The 13,992-nt window shown below is 40.1% G+C and overlaps 1 protein-coding gene across 3 annotated transcripts in view; it reads right to left on the bottom strand.

Moving 5' to 3' along the window:
- Positions 1 to 13,992, bottom strand: part of col13a1 (collagen, type XIII, alpha 1) — a 200,598-nt gene that overhangs the window by 153,618 nt on the left and 32,988 nt on the right. For all 3 annotated transcript variants that reach the window (XM_049601203.1, XM_049601202.1, XM_049601204.1), the window contains exon 4: positions 12,520 to 12,546. In XM_049601203.1, the coding sequence (XP_049457160.1) occupies positions 12,520 to 12,546 (27 nt within the window). The remainder of the gene's footprint in view (positions 1 to 12,519; positions 12,547 to 13,992) is intronic.

Here is a 13,992-nt window from a genome sequence, read left to right on the forward strand (position 1 = left end):
AAAAATGGGGCTCACACATTGATCCTAAGCACAGATATTTTTATGACCAAATACAAACTTAAGATGTCGTTTAATCGAGGTGGCAAGTACCAGACACACACAGGCCTATGACAATGTAACTACACTAACGGATGTTTGAGCAACACATCAGCACATGCAGCAACTCTGCAGTAATGTAGCTGATCATGCTGTTGCATTGCTGCCCATAGTGTGAACACAACAGTACTTACCACATACAGTTTGTTAGCTAGCTATTAATGATGATGACAGATGATTAGAGACAAGGACCAAGTCCTGTGGCAGATCTCTGTGTGTGTGATTGAAAGAGAGAGAGAAAGTGACAGAGAAGGGAAGAAAAGGTGGAAGGTGGACTATTTCATGCAGTGTTTCTTAAAGGTATCTTGGCTTACTCGGCTTCAGCTCATTGCTAATATACATCAATGTCACTGCCATATTGACCAGCAAGACTGACCTTCAGCAGAGACACCCACAATTTTGAGACCTAACTTTATGTATTTGGCAATTTTTTTAATCATTTAAATTTGGCTGGGCACCTAATAGCACATTCCTCAGTGGTATGACAAACTAAAAGCACATTTGTTTGTTTGTTTGTTTTACCTGGGCTTCAACTGCTGCTGCTTTTACATGCTAGTAAGCCAAGAATAGGGCACAGGGCTTGCGGACGTCCGCTTTGAGTCCGCGCAGACCTCCGTGGAGTCCGTTCCGCGTATGTTCCGCCCGAGTATGTTCGGGCCTTCAGGCATTTTCTCAGGCCTATCACCTTCTACGTTCTCTGCAGCCATGTCTCTTGTCTTGTTGTGGTCTTGTGTTAATTTCCCCTCTACGCGCCAAGTAACGTTACCGCCCTTTTTATGAAGTGATTATGACTATTGGTTAAGTCAAGGATAAAGTATCAGCGTAAGCTAATCAGAGGCAGCAATTGCATTCCGTACACAAGCACACAGAGAGAGAGAGGAAAAAAATACACGACCTGTCGACTCCTCCCAGGGGGTGTCGACTTGTGCCACTGACGTCGACACGTCGACAAATCGACTTTTCTGTTAATGCCCTAGTATGCAGATGCAATTAAATAAAGTTAATAAAAAGCTAAATCGGTGACAGACAAAAAACGATGGGTTCTGAGATTTCGGCCACTGCGTACCACCACTTTTATTATCCACACAGACTTTTACCTGCCACTTAGTCAATGCTAGTCAATACTACTTGAACAGAAAACAGAATGCTTTTGATCTGAAAATCTTGTACCATTGCCTACAGTTTATGTATATTTAGTCAGATATCTCTTTATAGAGACAGTGTGGAGCACTCTCCTATTCAGCCTGTGAAAACTGTTGTAGCCTTGGTGTAATAAAATAACCTAGATAGCCTACTGTCACAATGATGTAATCTGGGTTATCTCATCTGGGATTTACAGACAAAAAATTTATTAACCTAGGTTATAAATTGGAGCCTGAAAGATGAAGGCATTTTTAGGCAGAGAGATTTGAACAAAAGTGGCTATAAATTGCATTATGGAAAATGTAGCATCCTGAATATTTGGAGTTTAACCTGTACAAGGGAATAAATGACAATATATCTCAGCATTTGCTACATTGGTTTTGACCATTGTTTTTCAGTCTGTGTCCCACAAGTCCCCAAACTTGATGAGAGTACATGAAAGAAGTTTTAATTTCGTCTCTGGTCATCGACACCCAGGCAGGACAATCGACACCCCAGCAGGACAGGGTTAAATAAAAGTAGTGTGATACAGCTAATAGGTCTCTGCTTGTTTGGACTCTGAAGACTATTAATCAATCAGCCCCATGACCTAGAAATTCCATTTATATACAACTTCAAACAACAAAATATGTTTGAGGGAAACATAATGCAGAGTGAATTATTCTTTCTATTGATACAATCTGGATAAGTGGCCAAATCTACTTGGTAAGTTACTAAATACTGAACACTGAATACTGAACTGAATAGCCATTCTGCAAAAACATTAACCACTCATAGTAACTACTGCAATATCTTATTTTGTTATTACATTTTTATTAACATTGATTTGAAATCAGGATTTTCCCCTCACCTTAACCAAAGTACTTCTGTTACCTAAACCTAACCACCAACCAGGAGTTTGGACGCAAATCCAAGGTTCTAATGTCAGAGTTCTGATGTCTCTGAGTGCGCTCATGGCTCGTTGACGGGGTTAGTGTTGCATTTAAGGCCTCCCCCCAAAAAACGGAAAAAAAAAGCACCGAAGCTTCGAATTTTTTTTTCCCACAATCGAATCCCGTGCCATCGAACGAAGCTTTGAAACTTCGAATTTTATGGGGCAGCCATAGTAGATCTCATTTCCTTCTAAATTAAATCTTGAGCCCATAAAGAGTAGAGTGTTCATCTGCTGTGGTTCTTTTGCAACACCAATCCATCACGTCCTTCCGGGGCTTTTTTTCTCTACTGTATGTCTGTTTCAGTTTTCCAGTCTCTTGCCCCAAACAACCTCCCACATAACCCACAGAAGCCATTCGTTTGAAAAGTGCAGTGTTCTGGAAAAGCTTGTCTTCACTTCTCCTCGTTGTGCCTGCCTCACTCTCCCTGTCCTGTGGAAGATGCTTCCCTTTAATAGATGATCCACAGCCAATCCTGCTAGGTATAATTCCTGCATTTCTTCATCCTCTCTGTCCTGGCAGCTACTCTAAGAAACTAAACACACATGGGACCAATCCTGATTGCACTATTACAATTAGTTCCCTGCCTAGGAGTAAAAAGGAAAAAAAAAAAATCTAAAAAGCAACCACTACATTGTCTGCTTGTCAGGTTACTATTTCTGTTTTCTCACAAGTCAGACTGGGGCTGAAAGTACTTTGTTTTGGCTGAATGACAATATTCAATATGCTTGGCTAATCGCTACACTTGTCATTCTGATATTACAGTTGAGAATGTGCTGAGTGTTTCCCTTTTTGGTTTCACATTCAGCCCTACACATCACAAATCATGTTGTATTTCATGAGAACAAATCTGTAAATCTGCTGTTTCTGGCTTTGATACAGCTGATAGATAGCTATGATTGCTTTAGCAAATGTGGAGAGCCAGTTTTAGAGAGCATTCAAATCCAACAGGCACAGGCCGTTTTAAAGCTCCATTCATTTTTTATTTTCCCTTTTTTTGCCAACCTAAGGGGCTGTGGGAAATGGTGAGGACACAACATCATGCAATGATGAACATGTTTCTGTTAGCAAACAGTTTCCTCTTGACACATCCAGTGAACACAGGCCAACGTTATCATTCCATTGTGGTCTGGCCAGCATATGAATGCTCTGCTCTTTAGCTCTGTTTTGGTCTCCGCCTATTCTGAGAAAATGATCTGGCTCATTAGCTGTTAAATATTACACTTTCTTCACCATCTAGTTGTCTGAGTGCTATTTGCAGGTGCTATTACTAAATACAAAATTGATGAGAAGGAAAGTTACTGGCTGGAAAACAAAAAGTGAGCTTTGTAGAGCTGACGGGGAACACAGAGTTTCACAGAAGGCTACACAAATGCTCAGTCCGGTCAATTTTCATATGAAAAATATTTATCTGTGTAGCTGAAAAGAACTTGCTCAGCATTTTGGGAAATATGGTCAGTGAGTACAAAGAACAAAAATGTTTATTGTACTTTAAAGCATGCCCCATGGAGTTTGCTTCTTGTTTTCTTGCATCAGCTCACCTGTGTTGATTATATTGTACACTGTAGACTGTACCACCAGTGTGCCCAACCAGTTTCCTTTGAAATATTCTGATGTTTCTACTTTACTATCTCTGTTGACTGACAGTAATGAACCCAGTTTTCATTATTTATTTATTTATTTATACAGGAAAGGAATCAAAAGTAACATTGTGTCTTACAGTTAAAACTGGCCTGACTCAGTTAAAAACTGGTTTCCAGCAGGTTCCTGTTATGCAACAAAAACACATTACAATATAAAATACAAACAGAAATAATCAGCAGAGGCAAAACAACAAAGTGTAGGCAGCTACATAGACATTGCAGAGTAGCAGACTGAAATGGAGTGAGTAAAATGGGTTATGGGATTTAAGTCAGTTGTTGCAGGTCTGTCCTTCCATCAGATAGTGTTTAAATGCATGTTTGAAATGTGTAAAAGAGGGTATTGCTCTGATGTAGTGTGGAATCTCGTTCCAAAACCTAGTGTGAGTGTGACAAAATGATCTCTGTCTGTAATTGTTTTTGTAAGGTGGTACAGGAATAAGTGCATGTGAGACTGATCTAGTGATGTGTTGCTGTCTTGTGTTGTGACTTTGAAGTAGTGCAGTAAGTGTGGAAATGGAGTTGTTGTGTAGGATCTGAAAAAAAAACTTTAATGGCTTGATTATTTATGTAGTTTTGAAAAGTCAGGGCATTAGAATGGGAGAGTGCGATGCAGTGACCATGGATCTTGTAAGCTCTCTTGTATATTCTTGCTGGGTCCATGTCATTGGTCCGACATCCCATTAGTCCAACTGTCCACTGTGCTCCACTGTGGGTGTATTTCTACCTCGATGGTGCGCCGCGACCGGCTCTGGGTCAGCTGGGAAAGGCTTAAGGCGAAGCAGGCTCACAGCTTATGTGTTTGTCAATTTCTTTTTCATTTTAACCCACACCATGATCTTTTCCTAACCCTAACCAAGTGGTTTTTGTGCCTAAACCTAACCAGACCTTAACCACAGGGCATCATGATGATTTCGGAACGGACTTCAGAACGATGGTCATATGGTCGGACCAATGGGCTGTCGGACCAATGGGCAGTTCCCATTCTTGCTATGGGTTCAATGTATAGGTCCTGTTTGTGCATGTGTGTGTCTTTCGGACCTGTGTGTTAATGACAAAAAGAGTGAAAAAATTGAATTTTCCCTCAGGGGGATTAATAAAGTATATATATATTTTTAAAAAAAATGTCTTCCTTGGTGGTGAGGGACCATAAGGGGAGACAGTAGGACATATTCGAGAGAATGATTGCATGTAGGTATGTGTCTGAAACAGCAGGGGTGAGATATGGTCTGATCTTGTTATGGACGTACAGTTTCTGGTTGAGCTTCATAGTTAGGTTCTGAATGTGGTGTCAATAAGTGAGATGTGAGTCAAGATATACTCCAAGATATTTGTAGGTTTCTGTGATGGTTAGTGTTTGATTTGAAAACTGAACAGGGCCAGACATAGATATTGTTTTTTTAGGGGAATGAAAATAAATATATTCTGTTTTCTCATGTAAGTGGTTCAGATCAGATGGGGGGTTGAAATGAGCTTGATTTATTCAGCAGAATCTGATGATTCACAGTATCAAATGCTTTGCTGAAGTCAACAAAAATGGCGGTGGAGAAGAGGTATAAGGCTGTCGACATGAGTATTTAAGAAATCCATGTTTAAACCATAAATATCACAACCACGAGATGTTTCAAAGAGTTCAAAATGTTAAAAATGTTAAACATTTCATGCTGTGTAACCTCAGATAAGGAAAACTGGGAGGATGTAGAAGAAAAAACAGGCGTGGTATGTGATGGAGAATCAAAGTGAGATGCTAGTTCTTTAGCAGATGTAACAAAATAATCATTGAAAGCACTTGAAATCTTTTTAGTTTCAGTAATAATGGTGCCTTGTACAGAAATTTAAATGTTGTTGTTTTTATTCTTTTCATATTCACCAGTGATAACTTTGAGGGTCTGCCATAGTGTTTTGGGTTTTGAAGCAGTTTGGATGATTTGTGTTTTGAAGTAGGCAGCCTTGGCTTTGTGCAGTTCAGTACTGCATTTTTTTCTGATCTCTATGAATCGTGTTTTACTTTCTAAAGTTTTTGACAATCGATATAAATTGAGGGAGAGAGTCTTCAGTTTTAATAGTTGCAGAATTTCATATTGTAACCATGGTAATTTGGACTGTCAGGATTGTATACTGTTAGCAGTGGTATATTTTTTGCGAGTGGATACCACTTTGTGATAAAACTGATAGAGGATTTGTTCTGGGTTTTTGGATGATAAGTCATTGCTCCAATCAATGTCTCTAATTTCAGCATTAAATTGTGACAGTTTAGAATTTGTTATTTTTGAGATGAAGTGGAGAATGTGGCTTCCCGAGGCTTTAACAGTTTTCCTTACAGTATAAATAAGAGAGTGGTCTGATATTGGGGTGACTTTCAGCTTCAGTCTGATATCGGGGTGACTTTCAGTTGTCTCCAGTGAAAATTCACGGTGTAGAAATTAAACAACTATGTTCATACAAATATGTGGGAGTCATGATAGATGCCACCCTACCTACCCTAATCAGTGATTTAGAGTGTCAAGCTGTACTGTACAGCCTGACTCAGCTGCCTATCTGTGAAACTTAAAACTAAATTGTACAATCAACGCAATTTATACAAAGATTATTGGCCAACCTGTTGCACACTTTTTTCAGGCTGCCCACAAACAGAGCATGCTCAGACTTGCTTACAGCATTTCTGCTGACCCCTCGCATGTTCTAAATGGAGAATACCAACTTCTGCCCTCCAACAGGCAATTCACAGTCCCTCCATTTAAACACAATAGGCTTAAAAAATGTTTTTATACATCAGTCTGTCCTGATACATGGCATCGTATCACATCGCACAACAAAGTTTCTGTTTGCATTCAGTGTTTTCATTAAAATCTTTGAATCCTTGAGGTCCAGCAAACATGCAGAATGCAGTTCCTTCCTCATCAAACATACAAAACTGAGAAATTACATCCATATTTATTAGCTACTATTCCCTGGGTTCTTTTGCTTATTACTATATTTCTTGGCATGTTGCTGCCACTTGCTGATCAGTGGAACAATGTGAAACCATTGCTATTTATCATGCACATGCATCTATGCATGCACAAGGACAAACACAACAGGGAGTCACTCCTAAAAACTGCTCTATAGTAGTAAAAAGTGTCTTTTTTATATTTATTAATGACATAAGTGCAGACACTTTCAGTCGCCTCTCTGTCAGCTCCACTAAATCTGGACTATATTTAGGCTCTTACGTCTATTTTGCAAGTCTTGTTTTTGCTTTTTGTGGTTGGCGTTGGATGTGGAAAGCAACTCACCACTCTGTGAACACTCCTGCATACTTCTAGATAGCTGTATAGAAGCTAGGTCAAGGTTTTCAAATGTAAACTTCAGTTAACATCAAGAAAAGAAAGAGAAGAGCACCAGCTAAACTACCATCCTGCTAGCCATTGTACATGCATTGGAAATAAACTGGATGGCCTCTGTGCCACCCCAGTTTCCATCGGGATATCAGTAACTGTAATATCCTTTTATTCCCTGAAACTTGGCTACTTCCTGGACAGTGCGACTCAACCAGGGGACTCTTTTTCTACGTGCTGATCCAACAGTGCAGTGGACTCTGATGAGAGAAGGAGAGTGTGCTTTATGGTGAATAAGGCCCGTGTTGAACCCTAAAACATGCAGGAGTGAAAAATAAGTTGCAAAAAATAATTTGTTATTACTCATCACTTTAGGCCCTAACAAAAATATTTCCACATTCAATATATTCATTCATTCATTCATCTTCTAACCGCTTCATCCTCTTGAGGGTCGCGGGGGGGCTGGAGCCTATCCCAGCTGACATTGGGCAAGAGGCAGGGTACACCCTGGACAGGTCGCCAGACTATCGCAGGGCTGACACGTAGAGACAAACAACCATTCACGCTCACATTCACACCTACGGTCAATTTAGAGTTATCAATTAACCTAGTCCCCAATCTGCATGTCTTTGGACTGTGGGAGGAAGCCGGAGTGCCCGGAGAGAACCCACGCTGACACGGGGAGAACATGCAAACTCCGCACAGAAGGGCTCCCACGCCCGGGATCGAACCGGCAACCCTCTTGCTGTGAGGCGAGAGTGCTAACCACCACACCACCGTGCCGCCCCATTCAATATATATATATGTATATTCAATATTTTGGATTTTATGAGTTGTACCTCCCAGGATACGTTGCCCTATTAAGATGTAGTCCAAATGATAAACATACTAATGTTCAATTTGATGAAGATAAATGATACATTGTTGTATTCCTTGGTCATTTACATTACACATAGTACTTTTAAAATTGATTTTATTCATTTTTATCAATCCAGTTTAGTAAGCTCATAACAAAGCAATCTCATAAAAAAGTGACACAAAAACAGAACATTTCATGATGAACATACTGAACTTTTTGTGCACTGAAGCTTACATAAAAAACAAAACAATATAGCAATTTCATTTTCTCAAATGATGCATACACAACTGAACACTGGAGAAAGTTTTAGGGGTCCAGGTTTTCCATAATGGTGGGAACTCTATGAACAATGCCCCTCATTTCCTCTGTCTATATTTCATTGTTTTGTGGAACGCTTGGAAGCAGTTGCGTGGGTTTTTCCCGGTGACAATGCACAGACGAACACCACATTTTGTGCAGTAGATTGTTGTCTGTCCTTCTGGGCAAAGCCTGCACCTTCTCTTGTCTGTGAAAGCCGGGAAGTGATCCACTTGATCAACCATGGGTCTTGGGGTTGTTGGCCTTTGGATGCATCTGGTGGGGAAGGCATTCCCTTCTTCTTTCCACTGTGGATAATGGCGTCTGCAACCTCCAGCCTGAATTCCTTGAGCTTTTTGTGCTTTTGCACACCAATACTTTTGGCATCTCAGTGATACAGCTGCCGTCCATTGTTGATGGCTATATCAGCCATTTGCCAAAAGAGGCACAGGTACCACCGGTGGGACTTTGCAGGGGTGCGGTACAAGGCCACCATCATGTCAGCAAGGTCAACTCCTCCCATGTGGACATTGTACTGTGACACAATGTTTGGACAGGGAACAGCAACTCTATATCTCTCCTCTCTGGAGAAATGCCCGACTTCCTTGAGAGGGCTGATTGCAGCACAGGAGCTAGCTAAGGTGACAACTTTGTTATCAGAGCATTTTACAACAGCCACTTCTGCCTCATTATCCACCCTGTAGTCATAGCTGCCCCTTCCTTGCCTCAGCAGAGCATGGTCATCCTCAAGGGTGCATCCCTTAAGCCTGTTCTTGCGGATGGTTCCCAGACTTCGCAAACCAAGGGACTCCTTCAGATGCACAATGAGTGGTAGGGAGGTGAAAAAATTGCCAAAGTAGACAACACACTCTGATGGGTTCTTGATGGTCTTGCAGAGTTGAATGACAACATTGGCTCCAACTCCAAGTTCTTTGGCTGGACCCTGGCCTGTACCAAATGTGCTCTTTCCAGTGTATGTCAGGAAATCATACACTATCCCAGAAACGCCTGCTCGAACGAAGATCTTGAAGCCCCAATGGTGAGGTTTGCTCGGAAGATACTGTTGGAGAGACCCAGCCTTTTTTCTCTTGTAAGGGACCATCATTTCATTTATTGAGAACTTGTTCTCACTCTCAATTTCCAGACACTTCTTTCTTATGCGCTCCAGCACTGGTGTCACTTTGCAGAGCTGATCTTGGGTTGGGTCTGATGTCTGATTGTCCTGAAAGTGGATGAATCATGAGAGGCATTAAACCTGACAAATGACTTGATCTCATCCAGTGGTGTTAATGCTGGCTCTAATCAATTGACAGCTGTAGAGATTTGTCGGTTCAGCAATATCCTGGAACAGATCATCATCAAAGAATTGGGCAAAGTACAAGGAGAAAACAGCTCATCGCGTGTGCTGAATTCACTGGCAGCTGCAGTTGACTGGTGCTCAAACCGTTTCTTACACCAGCTGTAAAAAACAAACAAAAATATATACATAATATATACATAACTGTGTTGTGCTATTTGTACAAAGTGGTCTCATTAGCAAGTATGGACTGAATTTAGCTGGTTAGCGGCATGCTACTTTCAGTAAATATCACAACCATACAGAAGGTTTGTGTTTTTTCACCTTACATCAACTACGACATACATACATTTGTATGGACTGCATATGTAAGTGTCCCTAAATAAAACTACTGTCACCTGAATCCCTTGGCTTGTTTGGACTTTGTACTGCGATCCAACTCTTCATCCTCCTCATCAGAACCGCCTTCATTCACTGCCTCTATCTCATGCTGGCTGAAAATTACTTCCTGATCTTCATCACTGTTTGACTCAGAGTCAGAAGAACTGGCAGGGATCTCCTCTATCACTCTCATTCCTGTGCTGTCTGGCAACGTATCTCAGGGAATACATACATTTCAAAAGCTGCTAAGTAACACCACAAACACAGTTGGAACATTTTTTCTTCATCAGAATGTTGAGACAAATGTCCTAATTAATTTTAGGAATTTATATAAAATATAATAATATAATTATATAAAATAAGTATGACTAATACTTACGCTATACGCTATCGGGTCATTATTTGATTACTTTTGATTTCTTTTTACTCGATTACACGCCACTCAGCAACAGTTACTATACTAGATGTTTATCAGATAGTGCTGCTGCAAAATTTAAGGAAATGATTACTCCGTCGTTAAATTCAATACCAAGTCCTTCAGTAACAGAGGTTTCCCGTGCCGACTTTAACCTCTCCCGGATTGATCATCTTGTCGATAGCGTCGTAGGCTCACTGCGAACAACACTTGACTCTGTAGCTCCTCTTAAAAAGAAGTTAACATCTATTGCACGTCTGTCCGTATTGGAAGAGGGATCCCTCCTCAGTTGCTCTTCCTGAAGTTTCTACCATTTTTTTTTCGTTAAAGGTTTTTTTTGGGGGAGTTTTTCCTTATGCGCTGTGAGGGTCCAAAGGACAGAGGGATGTCGTATGCTGTAAAGCCCTGTGTGGCAAATTGTGATTTGTGATATTGGGCTTTATAAATAAAATTGATTGATTGATTGATTCAATCAATCAACCAATCAGTCAATCAATCAATCAATCAATCAATCAATTGACTAATATATGATTACTTACCCCCAAGGAAGCAGGTTCTCCACCACTGGCGGCCATGATGTTTTCTGATCAGGCTGACGAAACGATGAAAAATAACCTGAACCAATCCTGTATTTTGCTCAGTATGTTTCGGAAAGACGGTGATTCCACTGTTGAAAGAGGCAACATTTCCTCCACGAAGTATGCTGCTACAAGCTTATTTATCTCAGCTTTTGTCAATACCTTTTGTTGAAAATCATACCCATGCTAACTTGTTAAATGAAAACCTTCCAACACACCCCCTACAGGATGTTAAAGAGTGTGTATCTCCTGGTGCATGTTGCCTGTTTAAGGAGCGACCATGGGGTCATCTTGTTGAGGTCAGGATGTGTGGACAGTTAAATCATTCCACAACCAGAAACCCTGGATTTCCAGAACCACTTGGAAATATGGACAATTATAAAAGCAGCAACCAACGATGTAAGAAGATGTAAAAAAGAATAAATTACAGTTTACAAATTAAAGTAGCATTGTACTTTGTATAATTCCATGTGACAAATAAAAGACTGATTGATTGGACTGACTGACTGATTGATTGATTGATTATTTTAAACATTTTTTTTAACCTTTATTTAACCAGGCAAGTCATTAACAACAAATTCTTCTCTAAAAAGGTGATCAAAAACTCCATAGGGCACCTTTGAGTGTTACTTGTGAGCAGCTTTGCATGTAACTTAATTTTATTTCCATATTTTCATTGATGAAGTTCAAATCAACCTTCACCAAACTGCAGCAGACTTCACATACTCTTAGTGGTTAGAGTTCGTGACACTAAGTTGAATAAAAGTGATCATTTTGATTTTCTTTCTTTACTGTTGACATTAACAGATTTACTGCATGTTTATCATCTCTGTTGACACACTTTTGCAAGTCATTAAGTCAAGTGGATATCAGAACCCACAGTAAAATTTGTTTTACATTTAATTTCCACCATTGAGGCCAGCATCAATCTTTTCTGTCCCAGCTGGCAACTTATATTCACAGTAACTTCTATGAGACAGAGAGCTAAGATTTAAGGGTTGTGCAACGCACTAGTAACGACATTTATTTATCTCAATATATTACTCTAGTTATTCTAAGTTTTCTTGGAGAAGCTCCTGGTGTACACTGTTGTGGCATCTTTCTACACTTTCTTTGGGTAGTCTTAAATTTGAACTTCCAGGCGCTTATATGACAAATCGCTACTATTGTGTTTCATGGGGTAAGAGTTCAGGTAATCCAACCAGGGTGGGAAACCATTTACAGAATGTGACCCTCATGCTGTTTGAAAATACAGACCTGAGTACTTGATATAAATCACATACTACCTGTACACACAGTACAGTACATAGCTCTGCCCTTCTAACCACCACCAAATCACATTTTAGCAATATCTCAACTGAGCCCCCTATTTATATTTCAATGTCCTTCTACAACTCATCCTATTCACGCTGATGCAAGCGGACTGGTGTGAGCATATATGAACAAATTAACAAAGGATACCAAAGCAAAGCCACAAACTTATAGCTGTACATTTTCTTTGACTGGTGCTAAATTGCTACTTTTTTTTCATAATGCTGCTTATGGCACATAGTCCTAAACTTACCTTCTCCCCTGCTTGTCCTTTAAAGCCCTGGGGTCAGTCACAGCAGACACAGTTGCATGCAACAAGTTGTGAATGGAGGAGAGAGACACAAGAGAGAGAGGAACTGTGTTAGAGACATGGAGAGGGTCTGGGGCATGCAGCATCCTTAGGACTAGTGACTGGGAGCTGGTGAAAGGAATAAGGCGAGCTACTATATGTGTAAGTTAAGTGGAGCTAAGTGGGAGCTAAAGGCCTCAGTATGCTTCAAACAAAGTGTTTGTCAGGTTATCTAAAAGTGTTTGACACACACTTCCTGATGGTTAAATCAGGGTTCCAACAGTTTTTGTAACTTTTTGAGACAGACAATTCAACATTCATGCCCAATTTATACAGCTGTCTTATTACCCATACAGCAACTGCAAATGCTTTCAAGGAAATAAATACATGATTCAATACAATGGGTCTCATTCATGATATCTTAGTTGATGTATGAGCAGATTTGCACATAAAAATCCTTGGTACTAAAAATCTACACCGGATTCATGAACACTGCAGGAAACTCGAATTTGATCATGAATGCCAATCAATGGTAAATTGACAGTGCGCTCCAGCTAGTCAGCAATTAGCATACATCCTCACCCATGTGACCACCATATAGGACGTGATAATAATCATATTGATTTACTCAGCCTTACTGAAACCTGGCTGTGTAAAGATGAATATGTCAGTCTAAATGAATCCACTCCTCCCAGTCATAATAATACCCACATTACAAATAATCTTCTGATTGCTTCAGACAAAGGACTTGTCTCTGCATTTGTTTTATTAGATCTTAGTGCGGCATTTGACACAATTGACCATCAAATTCTGCTACAAAGACTGGAACACTTAATTGACCAAAACTGTTCTGCACTAAGCTGGTTTAAATCTTATTCATCTGATCGTTTTCAATTCGTTCATATTAATGATGCATCATCTCTACATACTAAAGTTTGTTTTTGTGAATTTTGTTACCTCTAGGCTGGATTACTGTAACTCCCTATTATTAGATAGCTCTAATAAGTCTTTAAAAATTCTCCAGCTAATTCAGAATGCAGCTGCACGTGAAATAACAGCAGAAACAAAACTAAGAAACGAGATCATATTTCTCTTGTTTTAGCTTCTCTGCACTGGCTCCCTGTAAAATCCAGAATTGAATTTATAATCCTACTCTTAATTTACAAAGCTTTAAATGGTCAGGCTCCGACATATCGTAGAGAGCTCATAGTGCCCTATTATCCCACCAGAACACTGCGCTCTGAGAATGCAGGGTTACTCGTGGTCCCTAAAGTCACCAAAAGTAGATCAGGAGCCAGAGCCTTCAGCTATCAGGCTCCTCTCCTGTGGAATCATCTTCCTGTTGCAGTCCGGGAGGCAGACACCGTCTCCACATTTAATACTAGACTTAAGACTTTCCTTTTTGACAAAGGTTTGATAAACCTTTGCTAACACTCA

This window comes from Epinephelus fuscoguttatus, linkage group LG16 (assembly GCF_011397635.1).
Source record: "Epinephelus fuscoguttatus linkage group LG16, E.fuscoguttatus.final_Chr_v1".
Classification (NCBI taxonomy): Eukaryota; Metazoa; Chordata; class Actinopteri; order Perciformes; family Serranidae; genus Epinephelus; species Epinephelus fuscoguttatus.